Raw genomic sequence first — 20,174 nt, 5'->3', positions numbered from 1 at the left:
AAGGCGGTGGTCCCTGTGGTCTTGGTTAAATTACGTCGCTAGTCCCTAACTCTTGAAAATTATATACTTCGTCCCTGTGGTTTTAAGTCCAAACGGCAGTGGTCCCTGTGATCTTGGTTAAATTACGTCGCTAGTTTATAACTCTTAAAAATTAAATGATTCGTCCCTGTAGTTTTAATTCTTCGTTCCCGTGGGACGAAGCATATAATTCTTAAGTAAATCTACCAATCGAAATAACAAAACTTAAAGAATTGAAGTTATACGGTTGGTATACCTTTATTTCACGTTGTATTTACGGAGTATTATTTATACATTTTTGTTTGGAAAAAGTTATGTAATACAGCATTTTCGACTAAAATAAGTATTATTTGTATATGTATTTTATAATTCGATGGATATGAATGTTTAACAACCTAATACTAGCACAATTAAGATTTTAGCTTTGATTTATTACAATTCCAAATTTCCAATAGAAACAACAGATAAAAGTTACAGAGTACAACAAATTAACTATAGTATATAATTTTCAACCGCCGTTTGGACTTAAAACTACAGGGACGAAGCATTTAATTTTTAAGAGTTATGGACTAGCGACGTAATTTAACCAAGACCACAGGGACCACCGTCGTTTGGACTTAAAACTAAAAGGACGAAGCATATAATTTTCAAGAGTTTGGGACTAGCGACTTAATTTAACCAAGACCACAGGGACCACCGCCGTTTGGACTTAAAACCACAAGGATGAAGCATATAATTTTTAAAAGTTAGGGACTAGCGACGTAATTTAACCAAGACCACAAGGACCATCAGTGTAATTAACTCCTTTTTTAAATTATTTTATGCTAATTCTTACTCTCTATCAATACTTATGGGTGATTCAATTTACTCATATGTAAAAAATTTTGTAAATTAAAGGTTCTCGCAGTTCTCTTTTTTTTTTATGGGTGAATCAATTTACTCTCGTTTTTATAGTTTTTCTTCGTGAATACGTTTACATCTTATCTCCTTATGATTAGGCAGGATTGAGTAACATTGTTGCAATTAAATTGGGACCAGACAAATATTTGTGGGATAAAAAAGATTACCTACCAGGATTTCTATTTCTATATATAGTAAACACAAACCTCTGTCTTAAAACACTTCATTGTAATCATTCACTTCACTTGCATGTATTTCTAGCTCTATTTACTACATACATTCTTCAAAGATCAAAAACAATGTCTTCTTCAATTGATATTGCGGAGTTCATAAACGCTCGACGAGCACAAGGCCCAGCAACCATTCTCGCAATCGGCACTGCAACTCCAACTAACTGTATTAATCAAGCTGACTATCCAGATTACTATTTTCGGGTTACCAAAAGCGAACATATGGTTGATCTCAAAGCAAAAATGAAACGCATGTGTACGTATCGATCTACTTCTTCTTCATCTTAATTGATAAATACTTCACATTTTAATTTAAACTTTTCTAAGTTGTCATCAAAGTGTACAAAATCATTATACACATAGCGGTTATATAATGGGAGGTGATCCGTACACCACCTCTATTTTGCCATACACCACTAAATAAATTTTTTGGACATTTTTACCCTTCCTTTTGTTCACCACCAACTCCCCTTAACTTCTCAAAGGAAGGGTAAAACTGTCTAAATAATTGTTTTGGTGGTGTATGGCAAAAACAAGGTGGTGTACGAATCAACTCCCTTATATAATAACTTTATACAGCAGTTATTTATCGTGTAGAATACCTTTATGGCTGTCATTAGATTTTTTTTTTTAATTCTCATATATTTTTTTTAGAAGGCAAATACTTACACACCTCACCACTTATGATATATATATATATATATATATATATATATATATATATATATATATATATATATATGTCAGTCTCATAAATTAAAAGTAAGAATCTTGTTTGTATTGTGTGACAACCCGAAAATTTCCGACCAAATTTAAACTTTAAACTTTATAATATTCCAACACGATAAGCAAAGTTTGTTAAGTTAAATCTCAATAATTTTAAACTGTATTCATACATTCACTTAACCTCGACCAAGTCTCGACGATTCACGAACCAATACAAATATATATATATATATATATATTATAACTTAAAAAAATTAACAAAGTATTAGACGTATAATACTTTACATGAACGTATTTGTTTTAAAATATATTTAAAATAATTATCGACGGAATTAAAAGATAATATCAAATGATTGAATTATCAGATATATTGAATTATGGCTACGAGTCCCTATTAGGAGGTCCACTTTGATTTAGGAAACCTTTCCTTTTTAACCATATTCGAAAAATGGTAAAGTGATTTTACAAATAAAAAAAAGTGTCAATTAACGGGAACTAGACAATGGTTAGTGGAGATTCCCGTTTGATTTTCAATTTATGCTTTACAATAATTGTTTCGTGACTTTTGATAAGATAAACTATTAAACTTGTATATTAATTAACGTGGAAGTAAGATTATAGAATATAGATAACTTAGAAGATGGATATCGACAAGTTAAGTAAATTAACGTTTTACATTAAAATGATTTTATACGTTTACCTAACCTTTAGACTTTATATCATGTTGCACCAACAAACGTTAAAAACTTGAAACCTATGAAAAGTATATTTAATCTTACTTCTCTAAAATGTTTTACGATATAACAACTTCTACTAATATAACCTTTTTAGCAAAATGATTCTTTAATATACTTAGTTTTGGAAAACAAAGTTTTCATATTTACTTAATATTGTTTCAAATGTACAAAAACAATTTTTTTAAAGAACTTTATTAGTGAAACGTCTTATAAGATAAATTGTTCACAGGTTTTAAGGAACTAATTAAAGCTTTATATCATAAATTTTATATATATATATATATATATATATATATATATATATATATATATATATATATATATATATATATATATATATATATAGTTTCAAAAACATAAAATGTGATACGACATAATATTATCTATTACTTAAACGTTTTGAACTTTGAAATATAATTAGATAGATATTTCAATTATATATAAGATACACAAAATTATATTCTTAAGTAAGAATATATATATATATATATATATATATATATATATATATATATATATATATATATATATATATATATATATTTTACAAACGCGTTAATGTATAAATTAAATATAAAACGTTTCGATATTATTAAACGTATTTTAGTAAACAACGAGACTTTGATTTAAAGGAGCAAACGACCAAAACACTCCAATGAATAAGTTACACATTGAGTTAGATTATTTTTCATTGATTTGAGTCTTGTCATATATAAAGGTACACGTCGCGAAACGTAAAATGCTAGTTTTCTTAGTGTACGAAATGTCGTTCGAAAAACCGAAAACGGCACATGAGTCTAGTAACAACGTCCGTGTCATTTGAGTAAAAATTATATTTTTACCATAAACGTAAATATAATATAATATATAATTAATTATATAAATAAAATATATTATATATATTATATTATTAAAACCGTCGGCAGCCCACGAGGGAATTAGGAGTGAGCTGGAATTGGGAGTGCCGCGATCGCGGCTATATTCCTCTTACAGACTCCGCAGTCGCGGAGCAGTGGGTTCCAGAGCGGAGTTATAAAGCTCGAGGTTTCGGCCGAATGAAATTCATCATTCTATCTCTCGATCTAAAATTACTCCGTATATATTTATTTTATTTATTATTATTATTAATCTTATTAATCTTATTAATCTTATTATTATGATTATTATTATTATTATTAGTAGTATTATTATTATTAACTAGTAGTATACATAAAATACTACGACGTGGTTATGAACGGATTATTTCAAAACGAGTTTTACGAGCGGGATAAAGCTAAGAAAATTATGGGTTATAGCTATGGAGGTTATGGGTAATGTTCGGGGGTATAGCTCATGAATTCAATCTAGTATTTATCATCTCCGTTGCGTCTACGTACTTTCCTGCAATATTGAATCTCAATATTGATACGTGAGCACTCATAACTTAACTTTTACATACTAATAGTGTATCCCTGACTAGTGCTCGAGTATATAGGATTATGCATGTTTGTACTTTTGATATTGCCTTTAGTTAAGTTATGTTGAATCCTAAATTAGTTATATATGCGGTTGACATAAGGTATAAGATATGCATGTCGTTGGAAAGCTACCGAAAAATTAATAACTTTTCATTTAGATATCGAATGGTTTCGATGAATGGATTTGAAGTTATAGTCAATCGAAATTTTGTATTATTATTAAAAATGATTATTATTATCGTCGTTATTATCGTCGTTCTAGTTTTATCTTATTATTATTATTATTATTATTATTATTATTATTATTATTATTATTATTATCTTTAATCAATAAAAGGAATTATCATTAAAAATTGTTATTTTTATTATTATTACTATCGTTATTATCGTTAAAGTTATAATTAGTATTATTATTATTATTATTATTATCTAATTATTATTATTATTATTATTATTATTATTATTATTATTATTATCATTATTAATATATATATATATATATATATATATATATATATATATATATATATATATATATATCATTAGTTAAAAATGGTTATGGTTATTGTTATTCTTATTATTATTATTATTATTATTATTATTATATTAACATTAAAATAATTATTAGTATTATCGTTAATAATGTCATAGTAATTATCATTATTAGTATTGTTGTAATTAAAACTAATATTAGTAACATCTAATTATTTTGATTACTATTATTATCATTATTATGAACACGATATAAAAGTCGATTAAAAGCTATTAAACGAAAAGATTAGAAAATAATGAGTATGAGTATTATGATGAAATTAAAATATTATAAGATATTGATTTTAGATAAAATTATTGTTCTTATTATTTTTATCATTACTATTATTATTAAAAGTATCGTTAGTATTAAAATTATCATTTTTAACAAAAATTATCATTTTAATACAAATGTCATTTTTATTATAAAATATCATTATTATTATCATTTTAAATAGAATTATTATTTTAAAGATAATATTAAAAAGTATCGTAAATATTAAAATTATCATAATTAGAATTATCATTTTATCATAATGTCATTTTTAGTAATTATAAATATTGATATTTTTATTAATAGAATAATAATAATTATTATTACAAAATAATACAACTTTTACTTACTATTATTATAGATATTATTTTATTAAATAAATATGTGATACAAATATATTTTACTACGTATAATAAAATTACTTTAATAATACCTATCATATTATCTTTATGATGTTAAATGAACTCTATAAATTTTATTACTTAATATATATAAAGGTATATTTTATTATATAAATTTTAATATAAAATTTTTATTTATTAATAAATGAATTATATCATTTACTCTAATAATTCTTTTAAAAATATAAAATGACGATATTTAAACTATATATTAATCATGTATAGATTTTGGAAATCATTTTGAGTCAAATTGACTTTTGTTGAGCTTTGCATATTAGTCTTGAGCATTAGGATTGAGATACACTATGACTTGACCTAATTTGTTAGACAAATATTGACCTACACATATATATATATATATATATATATATATATATATATATATATATATATATATATATATATATATATATATATATATATATATATATATATATAATTAATTTAGGTTCGTGAATCCGAGGCCAACTTTGCACTTGTTCAATGACGTTATATGTATTTTTACTACGAAATACAGTATGGTGAGTTTCATTTGCCTTTTTTACCCTTTATATTTTTGGGCTGAGAATACATGCGCAATTTTTATAATTGTTTTACGAAATAGACACAAGTAATTGAAACTACATTATATGGGTGAATGATCGAAGCCGAATATGCCCCTTTTTCTTGGTAACCTAAGAATTAGTAAACCGATCTACTAATTGACGCGAATCCTAAAGATAGATCTATTGGGCCTAACGAACCCCATCCAAAGTACCGGATGCTTTAGTACTTCGAAATCGTTTTTTATCATGTCCGAAGGATTTCCCAAAATGATAGGGGATATTCTTATATGCATCTTGTTAATGTCGGTTACCAGGTGTTTACCATATGAATGATTTTTGTCTCTATGCATGGGACGTATATTTATGAGAACTGGAAATGAAATTCTTGTGGTCTATTAAAATGATGGAAATGAATGATTATGATAAACTAATGAACTCACCAACCTTTTGGTTGACACTTTAAAGCATGTTTATTCTCAGGATTGAAAGAAATCTTCCGCTGTGCGTTTGCTCATTTTCAAGATATTACTTGGAGTCTTTCATGGCATATTTCGAAGAACGTTGCATTCGAGTCATTGAGTTCATCAAAGATTATTATTAAGTCAATTTATAGTTGGATAGTGGATATTATGAAATGGTATGCATGTCTGTCAATTTTCGATGTAAAGAAAGTTTGTCTTTTAAAAATGAATGCAATGTTTGTAAAATGTATCATATAGATGTCAAATACCTCGCGATGTAATCAACTATTGTGAATCGTTTATAATGTATATGAACGGGTCCTTTCAGTTGGTATCAGAGCGGTGGTCTTAGCGAACCAGGTCTTGCATTAATGTGTCTAACTGATAGTTGTTTAGATGCATTACTGGGTCGGGACTTCGACCGTGTCTGTATGTCAAAAGTTTTGCTTATCGGTTCGTGTCGAAAATTATTTGCTTATCATCTTTAAAGTCTAGACACGTCTTACTGCATTTATTACATCGATAGTGTATAGACAAAATTCATATCTTAGCGTATCTGCTAAATCATATCTTATCGTATCTATTACTGTAAACTTTGCCTGACATATCCCGCAAATTCCTCCGTAATCTACGAAATCTTTTGATCTATATATATAGATATCCTATGTATATAGAATACCACCCGATAGCCGGAAAAATCATTTTATATCGAAAAATCCTTTATCCAATCGTACGAAATGGAATTCGCCGTTAGTTCAAGTCACTCGGATTCCAAAATGGAATCTCACTCAAGCTCCGAAAGCAGTGTGACCGGAATGGATCAACCAATCAGTCATCACCTATTCTGGATGAATTGGGGATGGGTTCGTAGCCTCCTCAATCATTGGAGACAAGAAGAAGGCGATCCTTTTCATCCAACACATTGCCCTCTTGACGAAGAACCTGAAGCACTTACCGGCGAACCTGTCTGAAACACCATTTTCTCTCTCATTTCCAGAGTATCTCATCACGATTATATATTACATCAAATTTTAGATTTTATTTATCCGCTCATCCGAACCAACAACCACCCCGGTGTAATAGAAGAAGTCAACGAGCTTCGCGCTCGGGTACTGGCTTTGGAGAATATGGTGCAGAGATTACAAACACCAGCAGCAGCACCAGCAGCATAACCAGTACCACCATCATCAACGCCAACAGTACCATTACCACCTCCAACCACAACCGCGCCTCAACTTCACAATCTGTCCCATGAGCATCAACGTCATACGCACCATAGATACCAAGGAGTACCAACAACAATAACTGACGAAGTATTAACTCATAACTTCATTGGAGAAACATTCCGTGGCGATTATGTAATCTCTAAAGTCTTAGAGATTATCTAAACTAGCCCTAACCATAAATCAGTTAAGCGAACCAAAATGATAGAAGGAAGAGTAGAAACCCTGATAAAAATGGTGTGTGGTTAACAAGCTAAACTTGTTTAACCAACAGCATCATCAGTACCGTCAGCGTCACCAGCATCGTCTGTGCAATCAGCATCAGAATCAACAACACCTATAACATCACAAACTCCGTCAGTTCAAGAATCACTGTGGACATCATTACGAATCAATAACGCGTATATTGTATCAACGAGTTATGAAGAATTAACTCATTCCCTCTGAAGAAATTATATGTATATTATATATATATATATATATATATATATATATATATATATATATATATATATATATATATATATATATATATATATATATATATATATATATATATATATTTTGAAATAAAAAAATAATAAATTTTTACGTGCTAAGCTATTGTGTGTGAATCTTAACTACTCGGTTAATTCATATTACAAATATGTAATAATGTACGTCCTTCGCCTGCAACTTAACCATCGTTAACTACAATCTCTGTCTCAATTCAACAAATTCAAATTCATAATAAATCAAGTATATATTTGATTTTACACTTTCATCATCGATGTACCCGAAACTTTTCAGATAACATCATTCGTACTTTGCGAAGTTTACAAGAATATAACGAAAACCAACATCACGCCTCAACAGATAACGAAGTATTGATTCATAATTTCAATATTATTGAAGAAATACTTATGTAATCTCTAAAGCCTTCAAGGGATTATTAAATTCTAGTTCCAACCGTAAATCGAATGAGTTTAATTTAGTATTAACTCATTAAAATCTATGTTACATCTGAAGAGAATATATACATATATATTTTCATAAGGACTGTAATAAAATTCTTATATACAAAATATTAATTGTGAAATTTTTTAACGGGTAGGTAATACCCGATATATATATATATATATATATATATATATATATATATATATATATATATATATATATATATATATATATATATATATTTACAATTAATATGTTACATTCTTCGAATCTGATTAAGCAAATTATCAACTATACTTCCTACTTTCACAATAATATACATTCTTTCATAGAAATTAAAACAACCATACTCATTCAAACCCAATTACATATTCTGATTTTGAAACCTCGGAATTCAATTCGAGATATAACTTGTATCATCACTTTTAGATTCCTACATCTTTCAAAGTTATACTTTGACTTTAAAACTGTGTTAGAACATCAAATGTATATTAACGATTACAATATGTGTTCAAATCCCTCAAAATTTCTGAAGACACTTCAAATAATGAGCAATCGAGATGATGATCCAACCACATATTACCCACGGTTATGTACTTAAAAAGCTCTCGAAACCAAAATCATAATTCAACACATATCTGTGTCAGATCCTTTGGCATTTATTAGCAAAAATAACCTTGCAATTCCTTTTCAAAGTAGCAAATTCTATCACAGCTCCAGCAAGACAACTTCAATTTTTCATTTGGAGTAGCCTTATCATAATCTTGATATATATAATTACCCTTTTGTTATCGGAGAACCTTTCATGTTCCACCACATTAGCAATAAACTTATTCACAACTTCACTAATCTTTGACTTTCATGAGAATCATTATATTTATCGAAACCCCATCATTTACTCATTCGCATCTTGTAATAAGAATTATCATACGGATCATCGGGAATTAGCAATCAGTATTTTGAAATCTCACAGCATGTCTACGCCAATAGTTATATGTGTATATATAACGTCTATCTTCTGGACTTAATTTGAATGTGAAGTTTCTGAAAAACACTTCGAACTACGAATTGGTTCTCCGAAAATGGAAAAATGCCGATGAAGCAGCAAAAATTATAAACGACATTAACAGTAAAATTTTGATGATAATGAATAAGTGTGCTGGCAAAGCGCAGAAAAAGAGAAGCCTTGGAACTGGAAACCGGATTGAGCAAAGTATGAAGGAGGCTGTGGACAAATCACAAATACTGAACCTGACTTCAAAGGATCCAAATGATTCAGTACCTGCTAAAGTTATTAACGAATACCTTGCTCCTAACTCTAAACCACTGCAAACGATACCCTTCATCATCCTCTGATATTAGAAATTATAAGATATCATCGTATCTTTCATTATAAATATCCTCCATATTTCTGAAGATATTTCCATAATCATTCTTATCTGAAATCATTTACCTTTTCGCGCTATCTGTATTGCATCATAAAAGAAACTATTTTAGTTTCTAAATTCTGAAACATTCGATTTTAAAATAGGAATATTTTTGAAGTAGTATTGGGAGCTGAAGCATGAGTTAGTATAATATAATGACACTTGATCAACGTGATTATATTACAGTAAGTCATGCTGAGTTTCTAAATGGAACGTGATGATTCAACGTGATTATCATAACATCGTCATGTGCCATGTTATACGACTCTTGTATTCTATTTAACCTCTAAAATATGAAGAAAATATGTCTTGATGATTCGGCCTTTTCCGAGGTATTCTGGTAATTTGACAAGTTAAGATCGTGCCATTACAATTTCCTTCCTAAAACATTAACAATGTTCATTCTGAAATTCATATATGTGAATTCTGTACCATTACAAGCGGTACTTAATCACAAGAAGAAGAAACGAAAGGACAAAGCTCCGAAACAGAAAATTGGGATATAAATCGCATCAAATAAAAGAGAGCATTAATTAGAGATGACAATGATTATAGAAGACAGAAGCAGGGACATCAAAATATAAGGGAAGATATAAAACCCAACAACCACTCAGAAATTATAAACCGTATATGTCGATGCATATAGCAATATAAAGACACGGGAGAACTAGAAACACTATAAACCCAAGAGTATAGTAGAAGTAAATATATTCTTCCGGCGGTAGATAAAAAAGAAGAATGACCGATATGAAAGTTAGAAGTATATCGAGAATCAGAACTGGATGGAGCATATTGACGAATACTTTAAAATATGAGTTGAGGAAGAAAGAATAGAAGGTGTGAGTTGTAAGGAAACGAAGGAGGTGGATTTATAAGAAAATCTCCGACAGAGCAATCAAAATGGATGATCACATTTAAAGCGGATCCTAATTCCCTCGGTTATCGAAGAATCAAATCCTATTACGAAGATTTTCTCCAAATCTCTTGAACTTGGAAATCAATCCTATCTACGTCAAAAGATATGACGACTCTATACCTACTCATTTCACTCTTTTGGTAATAGTTTCACTAGTACTCTTCACAAAATCAAATGGTTTTATCCATATTACTCAATAATGATAAAACCCTAATCTTCAGCTTATATGCGTCATGAAAATATACTTATTGCCAGCCATAACCATCCCAAGCAAATTTCGGGATGCAATTTCTTTAACGGGTAGGTACTGTGACAACCCGAAAATTTCCGACCAAATTTAAACTTTAATCTTTATAATATTCCAACACGATAAGCAAAGTTTGTTAAGGTATAAGATATGCATGTCGTTGGAAAGCTAGTGAAAAATTAAGAACTTTTCATTTAGATATCGAATGGTTTCGATGAACGGATTTGAAGTTATAGTCAATCGAAATTTTGTATTATTATTAAAAATGATTATTATTATTGTCGTTATTATCGTCGTTCTAGTTTTATCTTATTATTATTATTATTATTATTATTATTATTATTATTATTATTATTATTATTATTATTATTATTATTATAATTATTATTATTATTATTATTATTATCTTTAATCAATAAAAGGAATTATCATTAAGAATTATTATTTTTATTATTATTACTATCGTTATTATCGTTAAAGTTATAATTAGTATTATTATTATTATTATCCAATTATTATTATTATTATTATTATTATTATCCAATTATTATTATTATTATTATTATTATCATTATTAATATATATATATATATATATCATTAGTTAAAAATGGTTATTGTTATTCTTATTATTATTATTATTATATTAACATTAAAATAATTATTAGTATTATCGTTAATAATGTCATAGTAATTATCATTATTAGTATTGTTGTAATTAAAACTAATATTAGTAACATCAATTATTTTGATTACTATTATTATCATTATTATGAACACGATATAAAAGTCGATTAAAAGCTATTAAACGAAAAGATTAGAAAATAATGAGTATGAGTATTATGATGAAATTAAAATATTATAAGATATTGATTTTAGATAAAATTATTGTTCTTATTATTTTTATCATTACTATTATTATTAAAAGTATGGTTAGTATTAAAATTATCATTTTTAACAAAAATTATCATTTTAATACAAATATCATTTTTATTATAAAATATCATTATTATTATCATTTTAAATAGAATTATTATTTTAAAGATAATATTAAAAAGTATCGTATATATTAAAATTATCATAATTAGAATTATCATTTTATCATAATGTCATTTTTAGTAATTATAAATATTGATATTTTTATTAATAGAATAATAATAATTATTATTACAAAATAATATAACTTTTACTTACTATTATTATAGATATTATTTTATTAAATAAATATATGATACAAACATATTTTACTACGTATAATAAAATTACTTTAATAATACCTACCATATTATCTTTATGATGTTAAATGAACTCTATAAATTTTATTACTTAATATATATAAAAGTATATTTTATTATATAAATTTTAATATAAAATTTTTATTTATTAATAAATGAATTATATTATTTACTCTAATAAATCTTTTAAAAATATTTAAAAATATAAAATGACGATATTTAAACTATATATTAATCATGTATAGATTTTGGAAATCATTTTGAGTCAAATTGACTTTTGTTGACCTTTGCATATTAGTCTTGAGCATTAGGATTGAGATACACTATGACTTGACCTAATTTGTTAGACAAATATTGACCTACACACACACACATATATATATATATATATATATATATAAAAAATTAATTTAGGTTCGTGAATCCGAGGCCAACTTTGCACTTGTTCAATGACGTTATATGTATTTTTACTACGAAATACAATATGGTGAGTTTCATTTGCCTTTTTTACCCTTTATATTTTTGGGCTGAGAATACATGCGCAATTTTTATAATTGTTTTACGAAATAGACACAAGTAATTGAAACTACATTATATGGGTGAATGATCGAAGCCGAATATGCCCATTTTTCTTGGTAACCTAAGAATTAGTAAATCGATCTACTAATTGACGTGAATCCTAAAGATAGATCTATTGGGCATGACGTGAAAGGACCCGTTCATATACATTATAAACGATTCACAATAGTTGATTACATCGCGAGGTATTTGACCTCTATATGATACATTTTACAAACATTGCATTCATTTTTAAAAGACAAACTTTCTTTACAACGAAAGTTGACGGCATGCACACCATTTCATAATACATCCAACTATAATTGACATAATAATAATCTTGATGAACTCAATGACTCGAATGCAACGTCTTTCAAAATATGCCATGAATGACTCCAAGTAATATCCTTAAAATGAGCTAATGCACAGCGGAAGATTTCTTTAATACCTGAGAATAAACATGCTTTAAAGTGTCAACCAAAAGGTTGGTGAGTTCATAGGTTTATCATAACAATCATTTCAATATATTAATAGACCACAAGATTTCCGTTTATAAATATATGTACACTCGCAAGTGTATAAAAGTATTCTATAAGTTGTAGGAACCCGGTAACAAGCCTTAACATTCATGTTTTACCCTCTGAAGTACACCAGATCAGGTGTGTTTAAAATAACCTCGAAGTACTAAAGCATCCCATAGTCAGGATGGGGTTTGTCAGGCCCAATAGATCTATCTTTAGGATTCGCGCCTACCGTACATAGACAAGTAGTTTAATGTTACCAAGCTAAGGGTATATTTCTGGTTTAAACCCACGTAGAATTAGTTTTAGTACTTGTGCCTATTTCGTAAAACATTTATAAAAACAGCGCATGTATTCTCAGTCCCAAAAATATATATAAAAGGGAGCAAATGAAACTCACCATACTGTATTTTGTAGTAAAAATACATATAACGTCATTTAACAAGTGCAAGGTTGGCCTCGGATTCACGAACCTATATTAATTATATATATTTATATGTTGGTCAATATTTGTCTAACAATTTTTGGTCAAGTCATAGTGTACCACAATCCTAATGCTCGAGACTAATATGCAAAAGTCAACAAAAGTCAACTTGACCCAAAATGACTTTTAAAATTTATACGTGTTTATTATATAACTTAACTATAGTCGTTTTATATATTTAAATATATTTATTAGATTTTATAATAATAAAAGTCATTTATTAATAAAAATTTATATTAACGTTTATATATGATAAAATATACTTTTATATATCTTAAGTAGTAAAATTTATAAAGTTCACTTAATATCGTAAAACTATAGTGGTAAGTATTATTAATGTAATTATATTACGCGTGGTGAAAAATATCTTTGTATCCCCTATTTATTTGATAAAATAATATTGATCATAATAATAATAAGTAAAAGTTGTATTATTTTGTAATAATAATTATTATTATTCTATAAAAAAATAACAATATTTATATTTACTAAAAATGGTATTATGATAAAATGATAATACTAACATAATAGTAATAATGATATTTTATAATAACAATGATATTTCTATTAAAATAATAACGACGATAGTAATAATAATCATTTTAACAATAATACTAAAATTCGGTTGACTATAACTTCTAATCCGTTCATCGAAACCATTCGATATCTAAATGATAAGTTCTTAATTTTTCGCTAGCTTTCCAATGACATGCATATCATATACCCTATCTCAGTAGCATATGTATCTAATTCAGGATTCAACAAACCTATCTAAAGACAATATCGAATGTACAAGCATGCATAATTCTATATACTCGAGCACTAGTCAGGGATACACTATTGATATATAAAAGTTAAGTTATGAGTTCTCACGTATCAATATTGAGATTCAATATTGCAGGAAAGTACGTAGACGCAACGGAGATGATAAACACTAGATTGACCTCACGAGCATACCCATGAACCATACCCATCACCTCCATAGCTATAACCCATAATTTTCTTAGCTTCGACTCATTCAAAAAAACTATTTTGAAATCACTCGGACATCACTCCGTCGTAATATTTTATGTATACTAATAATATCTTGAAATAATACAGAGCAAATATATATATTTATATATATAAATCGATTGAGAGAGTTTAGAGAAATATATTTTCAAGTTTCTATGAAATAATGAAACCTACTGAATTCTATTTATAATAGATTTTTGAATTATTAAAGTGAATTATTAAAGTATGAATTATTAAAGTGAATTATTAAAGTATGAATTATTAAAGTGAATTATTAAAGTATGAATTATTAAAGTGAATTATTAAAGTATGAATTATTAAAGTGAATTATTAAAGTATGAATTATTAAAGTGAATTATTAAAGTATGAATTATTAAAGTATGAATTATTAAAGTATGAATTATTAAAGTGAATTATTAAAGTATGAATTATTAAAGTGAATTATTAAAGTTAAAGTAAAGTAAAAGTAAAGTAAAGGTAAAGTTAAAGTATAGTAAAAGTATCAAAACTATGTATGTATAATACGCGTATAAATATATATAATATTAATTTAAATCGTTATATATATTTAATGAAATAAAATATAAATATCGTTATATTTATTATACTGGTTAAGTAATGAGTTATCAAAAGTGATTCTAGATATTTATAAAAGTTATATACGTTTTAATAATAAAGTTCTTTTTAAACTGAAAACGTTTTTGTACGTTTGAAAATAGATTAATAGAATATTATAGAAACCAATTCTCCACTAGCTTTTGTCTAACTTTCGTAAATGATACTTTTTATTTTTATTTATAAATAGCTTTACAAATTATTCCGAATATCGTTAAGAGGAATAGATTTTCTCAAATCATAGTGGACCTCTCAACAGAGACTTGTAATCATAATTCAATGTTTCTGATAATTCAATCATTTAATATATATTTTTTTTCGTCGATAATCATATTGAAACAAATACGTTCATATAAAGCATTATACGTTTAAATACTTTGTTGACATTTTCAATTTATAACATATACACATATACATACATATTCATATATGTTCATTTAATGGTTCGTGAATTATTGGAATTTAGTCGAGGTTTAAATGAATGTATAAACATAGTTTAAAATCCTTGAGATTTAACTTAACAAACATTGCTTATCGTGTCAGAATAATATAAAGATAAAGTTTAAATTTAGTCGAAAATTTCTGGGTCATCACAGTACCTACCCGTTAAAGAAATTTCGTCCCCGAAATTTGATAGAGGTCGTTATGGCTAACAATGAGAATGTTATTATGACGTAACGATTATGAAGTTTTATCATGTCTAAGAAGTATGGATAAAATAATTCGATTACTCGAAGCGTATGAGGGAAGTTATCATAAATGAAGGAAATAAGATTATAGTAATTCGTCATATCTTTTGACATCATCACAATTGATCTTCGAATTTAAAGAAAATCTTTGTAATCTATGTTGGATTTGATGCTTCGGTGATTAAGGAGATTATGATTCTCTTCGAATTAATACGATAATCCATCTTGATTTCTCTGTCGGGTATTTCACTATAAATCCACCTCCTTCGTTTCCTTACAACTCACACCTTCTATTCTTTCTCCCTCAACTCATATTTTAAAGTATTTGTCAATATGCTTCATCCAGTACCGATTCTCGATATACTCATCACTTTCATATCTGTCATTCTTCTTTTTCATCTGCCTCCAGAAGAATCTATTTACTTCTACTATACTCTCGGTTTTATAGTGTTTTTAGTTCTTCCGTGTCTTTATATTGCTATATGCATCGATATATACGGTTTATAATTTTTGGGTGGTTGTTGGGTTTTATATCTTCCCTTATATTTCAAAGCCTCTGCTTTTTTCTTCTATAATCATTAACATCCATAGTTAATGCTCCCTTCTATTTGCTGCGATTTATACTCCAATTTCTATTTTGGAGTTTTGTCCTTTCGTTTCTTCTTCTTGCGATTAAGCAACGTTTGTAATGGTCCAGTATTCGCAGATATGAATTTCAGAATGAATATAGTTAATGTTCTAAGAAGGAAATGGTAATGGCACGATCTTGATTTGTTAATTTACCAGAATACCCTGAAAAGACCGAATCAAAAAAAAAATATTCTTGATATTTTTAGAGATTAAATAGAATACAAGAGTCGTGTAACATGGAACATGATGACGGCATGGTCTGTGATTCGTCATGTCCCATTAGAAACTCAACATGACTTACTGTAATATAATCACATTGATCAAGTGTCTTTATATTATACTAACTCATGCTTCAGTTCCCAACACTACTTCAAAACATTCATAATTTAAACTCGAAAGTTTATAGAATATAGAAACTAATAGTTTCTTATATGATATAACACTGATAGCGCAAAGAGATAAATGACTTCAGATAAGATTAGTTGTGAAAATATCTTCAGAAATATCGCGGATATTTATAATGAAAGATATGATAATATCTTAGAATTTCTAATATTGATGGATGATGATGAAGATTTGTCTGTAAAGGTTTAGAATAAAGAGTAAGGTATTCGTTAATGACTTTAGCAGGCACTGAATCATTTGGATTCTTTGAAGGCAGATTTAGTCTTTGTGATTTGTCCACAGCCTCCTTCATAGTCTGTTCAATCCGTTTTTCAGTTCCAAACCTTCTTTTTTTCTCAGCTTTACCACCTTACTATTCTTTGTCATCAAACTTTTTACTGTTAAGATCGTTTACAGTTTTTGATGCTTCGTCAGCATTTCAAGAACTAGTTTGCAGTTCAAAATATTTTTCAGAACTTCACATTCAAAGTATGTAAGTCCAGGAGATAGACGTTTTACGTACACATATAACTGTTAGCGTAGACATGCTGCGAGATTTCAAAATACTGGTTACTATTTTTCGATAATTCGTATGACAATTCTCGTTACAAGATGCGAATGAGTAAATGATGTGATTTCAATAAATATAATGATTTTTTGAAAAGTCAAAGATAATTGAAGTTGTTGGTAACTTTATTGCTAAGGTGGCGAGATATGAAAGGTCCCCAGTAATGATGACGAAAGGGCAACGTATCTATCGAGGTTATAATAAGATTAGTCCGACTGAAAAGTCGAAGTTGACTTGCTGGAGCTGTGACAAAACTGTCTACTTTGAAAAGGAATTGAAAAGTCATTTTAGCTAATAAATGCCAAAGGGTCTGACACGGATACGCGTCGAACTATGACTTTGGCTTCGAGAGCTTTTTAGCTACATAAATGTGGGTAATATGTGGTTGGATCATCATCTCGATTGTTCATTGTTTGAAGTGTCTTAGAAAACTTCGGAGAGTTTGAACACAGTTTGTAATCGTTAATATACATACGATGTTCTAACATAGTTTTGAAGTCAAAGTATAGCTTTGAAAGATGTAGGAATCTAAGAGTGATGTCTTCTGTTAAATCATGACTTGGATTTTGATTTGTCAAAATCAGAATGCGTAATCAAATTTGGGTGAGAATGGTTGTTTTGATTACTATACAAGAATGTATATTGTTGTGAGATTTTGGGAGTATAGTTGATGATTTGCTTAATCAGATTCAAAAAATGTAACATATTAATTGTGAATTTATATATCTCTCGGGTATTACCTACCCGTTAAAAAAAATTTCACAATTAATATTTTGTACAACAGAGTTTTATTACAGTCTTTATGAAAATATATATGTGCATATTTTCTTCAGATGTAACATAGATTTAATGAGTTAATATTAAATTAAACTCATTTGATTTACGGTTGAAACTAGAACTGAATAATCCCTAAAGACTTTAGAAATTACATAACTTTTACGGAGTATTTATTGAATAAAATTGAAATTATGAATTAATACTTCGTTATTTGTTGGTGTTTGTAACCCTTGCACCATATTCTCTAAAGCCACTACTCGAGCGCGAAGCGCGTTGACTTCTTCTATTACACCGGGGTGATTGTCAGTTCGGACGAGTGGATAAATAAAATCTAGAATTTGATGTAGTATATAATTGTGACTAGATACTCTGGAAATGAGAGAGAAAATGGTGTTTCGGACCGGTTCGCCGGTAAGTGCTTCAGGTTCATCGCCAAGAGGGCAATGTGGTGGATGGAAGGGATCACCGTCTTCTTGTCTCCAATTATTGAGGAGGGTACGAACCTATCCCCAATTTATCCAGAATAGATGACGGCTAATTGGTTGATCCATTCCGGTCACACTGCTTTCAGAGCTTGAATGGGATTCCATATCGAAATTCGAGGGACTTGAACTAATGACGAATTCCATTTCGTTCGATTGAATAAAGGATTTTTCGATATGAAATGATTTTTTCGGCTATCGGGTGGTATTCTAATTACATAGAATATCTATATATATAGCGCAAAAGATTTCGTAGATTACGGAGGAATTTACGGGATATGTCAGGCTAAGTTTACAGTAATAGATACGCTAAGATATGGATTAGCAGATACGCTAAGATATGAATTTTGTCTATACACTATTCATGCAATCAATGCAGTAAGACGTGTCTAGACTAAGAATGATAAGCAGGCAATTTCTGACAAAAATGATAAGCAAAACTTTTGACATGCAGACACGGTCGAAGTCCAGGCTCACTAATGCATCCTAACGACTATTAGTTAGACACACTAATGCAGACCTGGTTCGCTAAGACCACCGCTCTGATACCAACTGAAAGGACCCGTTCATATACATTATAAACGATTCACAATAGTTGATTACATCGCGAGGTATTTGACCTCTATATGATACATTTTACAAACATTGCATTCATTTTTAAAAGACAAACTTTATTTACAACGAAAGTTGACGGCATGCACACCATTTCATAATACATCCAACTATAATTGACATAATAATAATCTTGATGAACTCAATGACTCGAATGCAACGTCTTTCAAAATATGCCATGAATGACTCCAAGTAATATCCTTAAAATGAGCTAATGCACAGCGGAAGATTTCTTTAATACCTGAGAATAAACATGCTTTAAAGTGTCAACCAAAAGGTTGGTGAGTTCATAGGTTTATCATAACAATCATTTCAATATATTAATAGACCACAAGATTTCCGTTTATAAATATATGTACACTCGCAAGTGTATAAAAGTATTCTATAAGTTGTAGGCACCCGGTAACAAGCCTTAACATTCATGTTTTACCCTCTGAAGTACACCAGATCAGGTGTGTTTAAAATAACCTCGAAGTACTAAAGCATCCCATAGTCAGGATGGGGTTTGTCAGGCCCAATAGATCTATCTTTAGGATTCGCGCCTACCGTACATAGACAAGTAGTTTAATGTTAC

The 20,174-nt window shown here is 28.4% G+C and overlaps 1 protein-coding gene across 1 annotated transcript in view; it reads left to right on the top strand.

The window, feature by feature from the left end:
* The first annotated feature begins 1,217 nt into the window (after nucleotides 1–1,217).
* Nucleotides 1,218–20,174, top strand: part of LOC139874783 (chalcone synthase 1-like) — a 44,768-nt gene continuing 25,811 nt past the window's right edge. The window contains exon 1 of the mRNA XM_071862182.1: nucleotides 1,218–1,404. Coding sequence (XP_071718283.1) covers nucleotides 1,218–1,404 — 187 coding nt within the window. The remainder of the gene's footprint in view (nucleotides 1,405–20,174) is intronic.

Source organism: Rutidosis leptorrhynchoides, chromosome 11 (genome assembly GCF_046630445.1).
Source record: "Rutidosis leptorrhynchoides isolate AG116_Rl617_1_P2 chromosome 11, CSIRO_AGI_Rlap_v1, whole genome shotgun sequence".
Lineage (NCBI taxonomy): Eukaryota > Viridiplantae > Streptophyta > Magnoliopsida > Asterales > Asteraceae > Rutidosis > Rutidosis leptorrhynchoides.
This window is presented reverse-complemented; position numbering and strand designations above follow the sequence as displayed.